The 14,984-nt window shown below is 44.5% G+C and overlaps 1 protein-coding gene across 2 annotated transcripts in view; it reads right to left on the bottom strand.

Annotated features, from left to right (window-relative positions):
- The window catches only part of LOC134353888 (casein kinase I), a 65,918-nt gene extending 62,665 nt beyond the window's left edge, over window positions 1–3,253 (bottom strand). For both annotated transcript variants that reach the window (XM_063062399.1, XM_063062400.1), the window contains exons 1-2: window positions 3,197–3,253; window positions 2,849–2,936 (exon numbers count right to left, since the gene is read on the bottom strand). In XM_063062399.1, coding sequence (XP_062918469.1) covers window positions 2,849–2,924 — 76 coding nt within the window. In that variant the 5' untranslated portion in view covers window positions 2,925–2,936; window positions 3,197–3,253. The remainder of the gene's footprint in view (window positions 1–2,848; window positions 2,937–3,196) is intronic.
- Between the last annotated feature and the right edge of the window lie 11,731 nt (window positions 3,254–14,984).

Here is a 14,984-nt window from a genome sequence, read left to right as displayed (position 1 = left end):
AGGGACATTTAGGCACAAAGGTCAATCTCATGATAGGCAAGTTCTGGGGTCTAGGCTGGAAGAGAGGTCAGGAAAGTCCAAAGTTGGAAGCCCGATGTCTGCAAGAGTCCAGGGTCAAGGACTGGAGGCACAGAAGTAGCTTATCTTGGGATGGAGGTCTGTCTGTGGAAGTGTGAAAGGGTCTGTTTTGCTACTGTTGTTGCTTGTGTTGTTCAGCTGAACATCGTGGACAGACTACATTGGCACAGGATTGCTTCATAACACTTACTGGCTGCCCCCAGTACGTCCTAAAGTCGTGTTGGTTGATAATGCAAACAACGCATTCACTTTACGTTTCCATGTACATGCGATAAATTAATTTGAATCGGAATCTGTTTTGCCTAAACAGTGACTGCTCACATCGAGTCAGGACCTTTTTTTGGTAAGACTTAGGGGTAAGAAAAAAAGGCCAACGTCCAAGCAGGAGAGCATTTAAAGAAAAGAGCCACAATATTGTTAATAAGCTCAACCAGTCAGTCTGAGAAGAAACAAAGTGAGATATTAGTGACTAACTGAACAAACTACAGGATTCCACATATTTTACCTTCCAATTTGATAGCCTTATCTGCATAATAGCGAAGGGTGTGGATCATGCCATTCATCTATCACCCATTGATCAAGTCAAATACAAATTGAAAGTTGTTCAACCAGTAAAACAGTGAAATGGTGATCACCAACACACACAAAATGCTGGGGGAACCCAGCAGATCAGGCAACATCTATGGAGGGTCCATGTCTCAGGCCGAGACCCTTGATCAGGACTGACACCCCCCCCCCCGAACCTCCTTATTCTCGATTCCTCCTTCCACTCCTGTCCCAATTCCTCCATTGTAAAATCAAGTAAAGACTTGCCATAAATTGAAACAAATGTGGCTTCATTGAGTGGGCCATCACAACATGCCAGGTTGGTACCAGACAATACAAGACCGTAACATTCATTCCATTACGGCTGATTTATTATCCCTCTCAACCCCAATCTCCTGGCCTTTCCCTGTAACCTTTGACATCCTTACTAATCAAGAACCCGCCAACCTCCACTTTAAATATACTCAATGACTAGGCCTCCACAGCCGTCTGTGGCAATAAATTCCACAGATTCACCATCTGTCTAAAGAAATTCCTCATCTCTGTTCTGTACTACAAGCTTACAGGGAAAATTCCTACCATACAAAAGGTCATATACTTTCTCCAGAGGTCCAAGAAGATAATATCTAAAATTACTGAACTTCACTGACAGGAACACCAGGTATAGCTTGTTCTTCCTTAGGAGTATCATCAACAGCAATTTCCTCCAACTTTCTTTTTTTGAAAGACAGATCTCCTGGGAAAGAGGAAGAGCATTTTGGCAACGTCAGTAAACAGGAGAGCCTCAACATCTGTGCCACAGGGCAGGGTCAACACACCGATGCAATAAACAATACAGGGCATGACCAAGGAAGCTCAACAAAATGTAGAGGGACTGGAATCAAACACGTTTTCTCTACCAGGCAGAAAGTGCAGTATGCCAGCTTAGGATGACAATCAGAACACAGACCTTTACTGTGAAGGTAGGGGAGCACAATAGAGCAGTCTTATTAGATTGATATGGGGCATAAGGCAAGACTACAACTGCAGTAACTCATACAGTGTACAACTCATTTAAAAAATGGAAACATATGTATACACTGGAGACAATTCAGAGAAGTCTCATTTGATCAATTCTTGGGATTAAAAGGAACTGAAGATCAAAGTTTTAGCTATCACTCGCTGACGGCTAAAAACAGGCAATTTTTAAAACTTTAGATTATAGGGGTGCTTCACTGGGCAACTTAGCGAACACACTTCCCAAAGGGAAGCGGAAGCATAATTTCAGGACAGCTAGTCATATATTTAAGACAGATGAGAACTTATTCTCTCAGGAGGGTCATGGATCTTTGAAATACCCTTTCCCCTGTGGGGTCTGAATCATACAACATATTCACAGCAGAGACAGACAGATGTTTAATCTACAAAAAGTCATAGGTTAAAGAAAGCAAGCAGGAAAGTGGAGAGGAGACCAAGATCAAATCAGCTATGAGGTGGGGCAGGCTCAAATGACCATATGGCTGACTCCTGACCCCTAGTCTTACATGATATCCAATAGTGATATACTAGACAGCATCATGATCTTTTATTTTTGCAAAAGGCATCTGGCAAACTATCCAGCAGATGAAGACTCAAAGACCATAGGCACATTATGACCAAAAAAAAGACATGGATGACCAAGCTATAAAGGAAGTTATATACACAAGAGATTCTGCAGATGCTAGAAATCCAGAGCAACACACACAAACAAAGGAAGAGCCATTTAGTAATCTAAAAAAATATTTTTTTTCCCTTTTAAGGGGATAAAATGCTTGGACTCAGACATCTTGCACTCCCAAAAATTAACATATGAACACCCATTCATAACTTTATAGGGAAAGAGATAAAAGTCAGCCTAGCAAATATACATGACTCCCATTGTCTGGATGCGCAGCTCCCAAATAAAATCACCCCACCCCTGCCTTCTGGGACCCCATATTCCAGAGGGTGCCTTTGGAATGGAAGGATCCCTCACCCTCAATAAAGCCCCACTCATCTCAACGCAAAGCCTCTTAGCCATTGACAGCTCCAGCAACTCCAACAGGGAGAAAAATAATAGATACATAAACAATATGAGCACAATTCGAAAAATACAAGCTACTCCTTTCCCAACTTAATTTCGCATTGAATTACCTCGAGAGGAGATTTGTTCAACGTTGGGTATTTGACATGATTACGTTCTATTTACTACAAAACAAAAACTTACCCAGGTAAATGTCACCAAAGGAGCCACTGCCAATCTTCCTCCCCAGCCTGTATTTGTTCCCAACTCTCAGCTCCATCTTTTCCTTGCTCTGGAAAACAATCAGAAAGAAGAAGAATGAGGCTCGGGCTCAGCCTCCAGTGACTGGCAGCTCCCGGAGTGCGGACGGGAGAGGCGGGGGGGGGGGGAGTCCTCCTTTCCCCACCGATTTCAGCGGCTAAACGTCAATATCCCCTCCCGATTTCGCCTCCCTGGGCCCGACAGGGAAACCGGGCCTTTGATCGGCGGGCTGGGACGGCACCAAGGACCGGAGGAAGCAAGGATGGCTGAGGATTGTCCGGAGAGCCCTACCTCCGCCGTCCGCCGCCGCCCCGCTCTCACAGCCTCGCCATTATTGACAACGGAGGCCTGGTGACGTCACCCGGGCGAACCGGGACCCGGATGGATGTCAGAGAGGGCGGGGGGGGGGGAGGGAGAATTAAAGCAGTAATTACTGGTGTGCAACCATAATACGCTGCTATTGACAAACCGTGCAATGAGATAGTCTTTTGACCTCACAGTGTACCCCGCCATGGCTCTTGCAACTTCTTGTTTACATGCACTGTATTTTATCTGTAACTGTAACACTATTCTGCATTCTGTTACGGTTCAGTTTATTGTCGTCTGCATAAATACATGTACGGACAGGTGCGATGGAAAACTTGCAGCAGCAATTACAGGCGCACAGTGTCAGATAAGCAGCATTCACAAAAACATAAATTATAAACAAATTCACAAAACAGACCACAATAAAACAAGTGCAAGGTGATCAAAGTGGACATCATAAACCTAGTGATTAGGTTTGTGAAAATGTGAAAGTGTGAAAAAGACTAAGGAGCTGGTGGTAGACCTGAGGAGAGCTAAGGTACCCGTGACCCCTGTTTCCATCCAGGGGGTCAGTGTGGACATGGTGGAGGATTACAAATACCTGGGGATACAAATTGACAATAAACTGGACTGGTCAAAGAACACTGAGGCTGTCTACAAGAAGGGTCAGAACCGTCTCTATTTCCTGAGGAGACTGAGGTCCTTTAACATCTGCCGGACGATGCTGAGGATGTTCTATGAGTCTGTGGTGGCCAGTGCGATCATGTTTGCTGTTATGTGCTGGTGCAGCAGGCTGAGGGTAGCAGACACCAACAGAATCAACAAAATCATCTGTAAGTCAGTGATGTTGTGGGGATGGAACTGGACTCTCTGACGGTGGTGTCTGAAAAGAGGATGCTGTCTAAGTTGCATGCCATCTTGGTCAATGTCTCCCATCCACTACATAATGTACTAGGTGGGCACAGGAGTACATTCAGCCAGAGACTCATTCCACCGGGATGCAGCACAGAGCGTCATAGGAAGTCATTCCTGCCTGTGGCCATCAAATTTTACAACTCCTCCCTTGGAGGGTCAGACACCCTGAGCCAATAGGCTGGTCCTGGACTTATTTCATAATTTAATGGCATAATTTACATATTACTATTTAACTATTTATGGTTCTATTACTATTTATTATTTATGGTGCAACTGCAACGATAACCAACTTCCCCCGGGATCAATAAAGTATGACTATGACTATGACTATTGTGTGGGTTGTTTTAAGAAATGGGCGGTTGAAGGGGAGTAGCTGTACTTGAATGTGTTGGTGTGGAACTTCAATCAGGTTTCTGTGCCTCTTGTCCCACAGATGCGAGAAGATGGTATGACTCAGATGGTGGGGATCTTTGATGACGGATGTTACTTTCCTGAGACACTCCTACTGACAGTGGGGGAAAAGATGTGCCCGTGATGTATTCGGCTATTCTCTGCATTTGAATCACCATACCAGACCATGGTGCAAACAGTAAAAAAATTATCAGAAACAGTATCAGTTTTATCATGTCATGAAATTTTAAACACAGGAGATGCTGGAAATCCAGAGCAACATACACAAAATGCTGGAGGAACTATGGAAATGAATGAACAGCCAATATATCGGGCCAGGGCCATCATCAGCGTCCGAAACAACCGATGGCCTCACTTTCAAGGACTCTTCATCTCATATTCTCAATGTTTATTGCTTATTTAATATTATTATTTTCTTTGGTATCTGCACAGTTTGTTCTCTTTTTGTTTCCTTGCTGTCTGCCCTATTGGTGCGGTATTTCATTGATTCTATTATGCTTATTGGATTTATTGAGTATGTCCACAAGAAAATAATCCTCTGGATTGTATGAGGGGTGATTGATAAGTTTGTGGCCTAAGGTAGAGGGAGTCAATTTTAGAAAACCTAGCATATTTATTTTTCAGCATAGTCCCCTCCTACATGTACACACTTAGTCCAGCGGTCGTGGAGCATACGGATGTAGAAGTGGTCCTCAGCAGGGTGATTGATAAGTTCGTGGCCTAGGGTAGAAGGAGATGAGTTACACAGCTCTTGTCACATGCACATGCAGTTCAACTCTTTGAGTGAAAATGCAGAAAATTTGAAGTTAATAACTCATCTCCTTCTACCTTAAGCCACAAACTTATCAATCACCCCTGTTGTAGACCACTTCTGGAGGTCCAAGACGTCGACCTCTACAAAGAAGGGATCCGTATGCTCCACGGCCGCTGGACTAAGCGTGTAAATGTAGGAAAAATAGATGTGCTAGGTTTTCTAAAATTAACTCCTTCTACCTTAGGGCACGAACTTATCAATCACCCCGGCATATGGCGACACATATGTACTTTGATAATAAATTTACTTTGAACTTTGAGATGCTGACGGACTTACTGAGCTCCTCAAGCATTTTGTGCGTGTTGCCATGGAATTTGTTGTGTATTGCAGGGCAATGCATAAAAATACTATAAATTACAACAAAAGCATATAAAATAATTAAATTTAAAAAGTGCTGCAAAGAGAGAGGAAAAGGAGTGAGGTTGTGTTGATGGGTTCATTGTACATTCAGAAATCAGGTGGCGGAAAGGAAGAAGCTTTTGCTGAATCATTGAGTGTGTGTCTTCAGGCTCCTGTACCTCCTCTTTCACAGTAGCAGTGATAAGAGGACATGTCCTGGGTGTTGAAATCCTTAACGATGGACATTGCCTTTTGAAGATGTCCTCAGTGCTGGGATGTTAGAGCCCAGGATGGCTCTGGCTGAGGTTACAATGTTCTGCAGCTTTTTCTGATCCAGTACAGTGGCCCCTCCATACCAGACGGTGATACAACCAGAATGCTCTCTATGGTACATTTGCTAAAGAGTTTACGAAGACTGTAAATCAAGAATTTGCACTGAAGTTTTCACAACCTCAGGATATTGCAGATGAACTCACAGCCAAACCGGTGCTCTCTGAAAAGAGCACCAAACAACCTCCTGAAAGAACTCAGGGGGTCGAGCAAATCTTTTTTGTCGGGAGGGGGTGGGGGAACAGGTCACTTCGGGTTAAAACCCTGCAATCTGAAAGGGTTGTTGCTTCATGTGGGGGATTGAGGCATGCAAGGCTCCCCACCCCCATTCTAACAACCTTCTAAGGGAACACCACGGGCAGGGTCCTGTCTGGCTGCTTCACTGTGAAGCTGCAAGTCACCGGACCCTACAGAGGATAGCAAAAGCCACCAAGAGGATCACTGGGGTCTCCCTCCCTCTGACTTGTGACATTCACTGTAGATGATCGGTCTGAAGTATTGTTGACAATATCTACCAGCCATCCCACAATCTCTTTGACCCACTACCATCAGGAAGGAGGTACAGGACTACTTCTGCCAGACTGGGTAAGTTATAATTCAAAATGCGTGCGATGACAACAGAAAGATCTAGGCTCCCTCTGTTGAAGTAGTGCTGCTACACTGGAGGTCAAACATCCAAAGAATGGTGTCATTTACTCCTTCAGGTCAGTTCTAGAGTTGAAGAAAGGGAATCTTTTAAATTCACTAGGGAAAACAGAAAGCAACAGTTTAATGTGACACCATACAGAGGGCACCTCTGTTTGTCTCCTCAGAATGAGGTTTGTTAGCACTGATATGTGCATTGAAATTTGTTGTTTTGTGGCAGCAGTACAGAGCAATACATAAAATATAAATTTTAATATGAGGATTGGAGGGTCGCTAATGTAACCCCACTTTTTAAAAAAGGAGGGAGAGAGAAACCGGGGAATTATAGACCGGCGGTGGTGGGCAAACTGATGGAGTCAGTTATCAAATATGTGATAACAGCACATTTGGAAAGCGGTGAAATCATCGGACAAAGTCAGCATGGATTTGTGAAAGGAAAATCATGTCTGACGAATCTCATAGAATTTTTTGAGGATGTAACTAGGAGGGTGGATAGGGGAGAACCAGTGGATGTGGTATATTTGGATTTTCAAAAGGCTTTTGACAAGGTCCCACACAGGAGATTAGTGTGCAAACTTAAAGCACACGGTATTGGGGGTAAGGTATTGATGTGGATAGAGAATTGGTTAGCAGACAGGAAGCAAAGAGTGGGAATAAACGGGACCTTTTCAGAATGGCAGGCAGTGACTAGTGGGGTACCGCAAGGCTCAGTGCTGGGACCCCAGTTGTTTACAATATATATTAATGACTTGGATGAGGGAATTAAATGCAGCATCTCCAAGTTTGCGGATGACATGAAGCTGGGCGGCAATGTTAGCTGTGAGGAGGATGCTAAGAGGATGCAGGGTGACTTGGATAGGTTGGGTGAGTGGGCAAATTCATGGCAGATGCAATTTAATGTGGATAAATGTGAAGTTATCCACTTTGGTGGCAAAAATAGGAAAACAGATTATTATCTGAATGGTGGCCGATTAGGAAAAGGGGAGGTGCAACGAGACCTGGGTGTCATTATACACCAGTCATTGAAAGTGGGCATGCAGGTACAGCAGGCGGTGAAAAAGGCGAATGGTATGCTGGCATTTATAGCGAGAGGATTCGAGTACAGGAGCAGGGAGGTACTACTGCAGTTGTACAAGGCCTTGGTGAGACCACACCTGGAGTATTGTGTGCAGTTTTGGTCCCCTAATCTGAGGAAAGACATCCTTGCCATAGAGGGAGTACAAAGAAGGTTCACCAGATTGATTCCTGGGATGGCAGGACTTTCATATGAAGAAAGACTGGATGAACTGGGCTTGTACTCGTTGGAATTTAGAAGATTGAGGGGGGATCTGATTGAAACATATAAAATCCTAAAGGGATTGGACAGGCTAGATGCAGGAAGATTGTTCCCGATGTTGGGGAAGTCCAGAACGAGGGGTCACAGTTTAAGGATAAAAGGGAAGCCTTTTAGGACCGAGATTAGGAAAAACTTCTTCACACAGAGAGTGGTGGATCTGTGGAATTCTCTGCCACAGGGAACAGTTGAGGCCAGTTCATTGGCTATATTTAAGAGGGAGTTAGATATGGCCCTTGTGGGTATGGAGGGAAGGCTGGGGCGGGGTTCTGAGTTGGATGATCAGCCATGATCATAATAAATGGCGGTGCAGGCTCGAAGGGCCGAATGGCCTACTCCTGCACCTATTTTCTATGTTTCTATGTTCAAGTTTATTGTCATCTGAGTCCTTGAGCAAGGCACTTAACCACACATTGCCCTGCAACGACACCGGTGCCAAGCTGTATCGGCCCTTGCCCTTTCCTTGGACAACATCAGTGGCGTGGAGAGGGGAGACTTGCAGCATGGGCAACTGCTGGTCTTCCATACAACCTTGCCCAGGTCTGTGCCCTGGAAACTTTCCAAGGCACAAATCCATGGTCTCACGAGACTAACGGATGCCTATTATTATTCGTGACCATATATACAACCAAATGAAACAACATTCCTCTGGACCATGGTGCACCAATAAGCATAAAACAAAATATTACCACAAATAATTCAAAATGCATGTGAAGTGCACAGGACAGGTAAACAGCAGACAGCTGGCTGTCCTTGTGACGAGACCTCGGTGGTGGCAGGGTATTCATTAGTCTCACAGCCTGAGGGAAGAAGCTGTTACACAGTCTGGTAGTCCTAGTCCTGACATTCCTGTACCTACTTCCTGATGGTGCTGGGTCAAAGAGATTGTGGGATGGGTGGTAGGGATCCTCAATAATGCTTCAGGCCAATCATATACAATGCTCCCAGTAAATGTCACAAACAGGGAGTGGGGGTGGGGGGGGGGAGGGATGGAGTCCCAGTGATCCTCTCGGTGGTTTTCACTGTCTTTCTGTAGGGTCTTGTGGTCTGATGCCTTGCAGCTTCCGTACCACGAAATGATGCAGCCAAACAGGGCACACTTGATGGTGCTCCTGTAGAAAGTTGTTAGAGTAGGATCTTACACGCCTTAGTAAACATGTAGACGCTGGTGTGCCTTCTTGACTAATGAGGAGGTGTTGTGAGTCCAGATTAGATCGTCTATTAGTGCACACTAAGGAACTTTGTGTTCTTCACTCTCTCCATGGCAGAGCCATTGCTGTGCAAGGGAGACTGGTCAGCCCGTATCTTCCTAAAGTCCACAATCATCTCTTTTGTCCTGTCCTCGTGGAGACCCATGTTCTTGGTCTCACACCATTTGAGAAGCCTCTCTGCCTCCTCTCTGTATGCCAACTCAGCACCGTTGCTGATGAGGCCAGCCACTGTTGTATCATCGGCGAACTTGATGATGTATTCTCAGCTGGATCTGGTAGTGCAGTCACGAGTCAGCAGTGGGCTGAGTACACAGCGCTGGGGGGGCACCGGTGCTCAGTGGGATGGAGCTCAAGATGTTACTGCCAACTCCAGTTGACTTGGGTCTTTCCATCAAGAATTCAAAGATCCATTTACAGAGAGGCGTGTTGAGTCCCAAAGAGGACAGTATACCCACCAGCCTCTGAGGGGTATTCGTGTTAAATACCAAACATTAAGCACTATATACTTTTTTAAGTTAATAAATAGTGCCAGAAGAAAGCGAAGAAAAAAAAGTAGGGAGGTAGTGTTCATGGGTTCATTGTCCATTCAGAAATCTGATGGTGGAGGGGAAGAAGCTGTTCCTGAAATGTTGTGTGTGTGCCTTCAGCTTCCAGTACCTCCCCCCGATGCTAGCAATGAGAAGAGGGCATGTTCTGGGTGATGGGGTCCTTAATGATGGATGCCACCTTTTTAAGCTGTGGAGGCCAGTGTCCATGATGCAGTTGGCTGAGTTTGCAGCTTCCTGATCCTGTGCAGTGGCCCCTCCATACCAGACGGTGATGTAACCAGTTAGAAGGCAGTCCACGATACATCTGGAGAAGTTTGCTGGAGCCATTGGTGACATACCAAATATCCTCAACTTCCTAATGAAAAATAGCCAGGGGTGTGCCTTCTTTGTAATTACATCAATAGCTGGGCACAGGATACATCCTTAGAGAGGTCCACACCCAGGAACTTGTTACTGCTTACCCTCAGTTGTGTGTTAGAATCCCCGTCTGGATTTGTTTGGGGTGAGACTTGGACAAATAAGGGTTATAACTCAGAGGTAACAATGGTGCAAAAGAAACTGTAGCTGATGCCAATTCCGTATTTATCCAGAGATTTGAACACGGACAAGGTACTCCTCTGATAATCTCATTGGGAGCTGAATACGGGGGCAGAGGACAAAAGATTTGTACATAAATAGCACTTCATTGCACCTCACACTGTGTAGAAGTTTTAGCCTCAAGATGATCATAATACTGGATGTCACAGGAACAGCAGGAAGCCAATAAGCCCAGGGGAAGGTCAGAGCTGATCTGATGTTGGTGTGGGGGTCTATACTCAGTGGCCACTTTCTGAGGTACCTATTGTATCCAAGATGATAAGAGGCACAGGAGACACTACCAAGTCACCTCTCATCCTCCTTCACTCCAAAGAGAAAAGGCGTAGCTCACTCGACCTATCCTCATAAAACATGCTTTCTAATCTCTTCCTACTCTCTCCAAAACTTCCACATGCTCCCTATAATGAGGTGACCAGAATATTCCAAGTGTGGTCTTGCCAGAGTTTCATAGAGCTGCAACATTTCCTTGTGGCTCTTGGAACTCAATCCCCTGACTAACGAAGGCCAACACACCGTATGACTTCTTATCCACCTTATCGACCTGTGCATGATCTTTGGACATGGGCTTCAGGATCTCCCTGGTCCTCCGCACCACTAAGAATCCTGCCATTCACCCTGTACTCTGCCTTAAAGTTCGAGCTTCCAAAGCGATTCACAGGTTGGTCATCTTGCAAAGGTGGAGAGGAGGAAAGTAATCACATCCCGGGGACGTTCCGCTTCAAACTTTTCCAAAGCTGAATGAAGACTGTCCTTGAAGGAGAAGAGCCAGGAAAAGGACTTTCCCAAGTGGACAATGGCTGACAATTCCAGAGTTACATCTTGGAGAGTTCAGACGGCTCTTGGAACACAGTGGGTTATTTTGGTCAATTACTGAGAAACTTCCACAAGGAATCAAATTCACCTCACAGCAGACAAGATCACCCAGTGCAGATTTAGTGAAGCTATACAACTGATCTTGCAGAATAAAGGGAATCAGTCAGGAATTAAAGACAAGGGAAAGAAAGAATTCAGAAAAAAAGTGAAGGAATCTTGACTTGAATTTTAACATTTTGTGCTTTGATTGTAATATATTTAATTTGATAGAGGTACATAAAGTTATGAGGGGTTGGATAGGGTAAATGCAGGCAGGCTTTCTCCATGGAGGTTAGGTGAGAGTAGAACTAGAGGTCATGGGTTAAGGGTGAAAGGTGAAATGTTTAAGGGGAACATGAAGCGGAACCTCTTCACTCAGAGGATGGTGAGAGGATGGAATGAGCTGCCAGCAGAAGTGGTGAATATGGGGTTGATTTCAACATTTAAGAGAAGTTTGGATAAGTACATAGGTGGAAGGGCTTTCGAGGGCTTTGGTCCGGGTTCAGGTCAATAGGACTGGGCAGGATAATGGTTTGGCATGGACTAGGTAGGCCAAAGGGTCTATTTCTCTGCTGTTGCATTCTATGAATATATAATTTGGAAGTTGGTTACTTAAAATTCAACATTTTTCAACATAAAGTGATTGGCCGCGATACGTAAAATTATTATCATAACTTTTTCCATGCATCAGTGAAGATTGTGAAACAAACCAGTTTGTAAAGGCATTAGGTGGTTGGGACTGGCCTCTATTTCTATTCCTGGGTGTGTTGATGTTATTTTGCCAGCTCTGGAAAGAGAAATGACGTGTATCAAAGCACGGTGTGTAGATGGAGGCAGGAACAGAGGATTAACTCATGGGCCAGCGAATTCACAATTCAGCATGACATCATTTAGGTCACATTTGTTTTGCTCAGGTGGCTCCGCCAGGAAGGAGGAAAAAAATCCCATAAATCAACCACATTGCAGGTCTAAATATATCAACAAAACACACACACAAACTTGCATCTGTTGCTTTCCGAACAGCCTCCTCCTGACAGAAACACAAGAGACTGCAGACCCTGTCATCTCCAGCAACAATTTGCTGGTTGAACTCAACATAAACACACACTCACACACAAATACAGACACACACACACACACACACACACACACACACACACACACACACACTCACTCACTTACTCACACCATACACACACATTCACTCACGCTCACTCACACCATACACACACACACTCACAGAGAGACACACCACACACACACATACACTCACACACACACACACACACACACACACACTCACACCATACACACACACTCACTCACGCTCACTCACACCATACACACACAAGTCATTCAGACCATCACATCCATGAGCACACGTCTGTTTTAATCCCATCTTCCAGCTCTTGCCCTATAGCTTCTCGTGCCTAGGTGATTCAAGTGCTCATCTAGATGCTTCTTAAATGCTGACAGTGAGTCTGTTTCCTCACCTCTCTCTGGCAGTTTATTCAGGTCCTCAACACTTGAAAAATATCCCCTTCACATTTCCTCCAAATCCCTTACCCTCAGTCTATGTCTTCTAATATACACATCATGAAATGTGAATAAATTTAATAAAGAACCTTTACTGCCCAGATGACTGGATAATGTTCCTGCAGACGAGTACGAGTTGTTGGGCTGGAAGCGTCTGATACCATCCTGTACCTCGAAGTAATAGTTCAAAGTTCAAAGTAAACTTATTGTCAAAGTGATCTATGTCACCATATACAACCCTGAGACTGCTTTTCTTATGGGCATAATCAGTAAGCACAAGAAATAAAACAAAATAGGGTAAATGAAAGACAGTGTGCAAAAGACAACAAAATGTGCAAATACAAAAGGAAAATAAAAGAAATAATAATAATAATGAATAAATAACTAAATACACAATAAATATTAAGAACATAAGATGAAGAGTCCTTGAAAGTGAGTCCATAGGTTCTGGGAACAGTTCTGTGATGGGGTGAGCGAAGTTGAGTGAAGTTATCCCCACTGTTTCAAGTGCCTGATGGTTGAGGAGTAATAACTGTTCCTGAACCTTGTGGTGTGAGTCCTGAGGCTCCTGTACCTTCTTCCAGATGGTAGCAGTGAGAAGAGAGCATGTCTTGGGTGGAGGGGGTCCCTGATGATGGATGCTGCTTTCCTGCGATATTGCTTTGTGTAGATGTGCTCAATGGCGGGGGGGGGGGCTTTACCTTTGATGGACTGGGCTGTATCCACTACTTTTTGTAGGATTTTCTGTTCATGGGCATTGGCGTTTCCATACCAGGCTGTGATGCAGCCAGTCAAAATACTTTCCACCACACATCTATAGAAGTTTATCAAAGTTTTACATGTCATGTCAAATCACTTTATCATGGCCGATCCATTTTCCTTTCAACCCTAATCTCCTACCTTCTTCCCGTAACAGTCACACCCTGACTGATCAAGAACCTATCAAAGTAATGACCTGGCCTCCACCACCGCCCGTGGCAATGAATTCCAGAGATTCACCACCCTCTGGCCAAAGAAATTCCTCCTCATCTCCATTTGAAATTTTAGGAACAGCTTCTTCAACACCCGCACCACCACAATCAGATTTCGGAATGGTCCATGAACCCAATTACACAGCCTCACTATTTTTTTTTGTCATAGAATACAGTAATTTTATGTATCACACTGTGCTGCTGCCACAAAACAAATTTCATGACATATATCACAGATAATAAACCCGATTCACATTCACTGTCATGTGACTCAGGAATAGCAGCTAATTTGAACTGAAAAGATCACATAAGCAGCAAGCAGGTCATCAGTAGAGGCAAAGTAACAGATTTCTTCTCCTGGAGTTCCCTGCAGTCATGAATTTTGTCATGTCCTGGTGACACCTCTCGACAGAACAACAAAGACCAACTTTGCCTTGTGAAGCTGCCACCAAATACACAGAGTGGCCATTTTATTAGGTACACCTGTACACCTGCTCGTTAATGCAAATATCTAATCAGCCAATCACGTGGCAGCAAGTCAACGCATGAGATCAAGAGGTCAGGAGGTTCAGTTGTTGTTCAAACCAAACATCAGAATGGGGAAGGAGTGTCACCAAAGTGACCTTAATTGTGGAATGATTAATGGGGCCATATGGGGCTGCTTGACTACCTCAGAAACTGCTGATCTATGATTTTCACGCAGAACAGTCTCTATCGTTTACAGGGAATGGTGCGAAAAGCAAAAAGCATCCAGTGAGTGGCAGTTCTGTGGGGTAAAATGCCTTGTTAATGAGACAGGTCAGAGAAGAATGGGCAGACTGGTTCAAGCTGACAGGAAGGTGACAGTAACTCAAATAACCATGTGTTACAAAATCGGTGTGCAGAGCATCTCTGAATGCACAACACATTGAACCTTGAAGTGGATGGGCTACAGCAGCAGAAGACCACGAACACACACTCAGTAGCCACCTTATTAGGTACAGGAGCCACAATGGACAAAACACAATCACTCCCAATATCCCTTTTAGTAAACAAACATCGGGCTACTGAATGTACAGGCCACACTGACCTTTTCCCTGATCTTAGTGGAGAATTCGGGCAGGGTGCTGGAGGGAGCCAACTGGTACCTCAACATGATGAATTGCAAGTAGATTGATGAAAATCTCATTATGACATCTTCCCCAAAGCTTCATGATGTCAGGCGATTCACAATAGCAATGTGTTAAGTCATTTAGCCCAGGCTGTTAACTTATCTCTGCATTCAGGTCATC

This window comes from Mobula hypostoma, chromosome 11 (assembly GCF_963921235.1).
Source record: "Mobula hypostoma chromosome 11, sMobHyp1.1, whole genome shotgun sequence".
Classification (NCBI taxonomy): Eukaryota; Metazoa; Chordata; class Chondrichthyes; order Myliobatiformes; family Myliobatidae; genus Mobula; species Mobula hypostoma.
The sequence above is the reverse complement of the archived record's forward strand: the minus strand, read 5'-3'. Positions and strand labels throughout refer to the sequence as shown.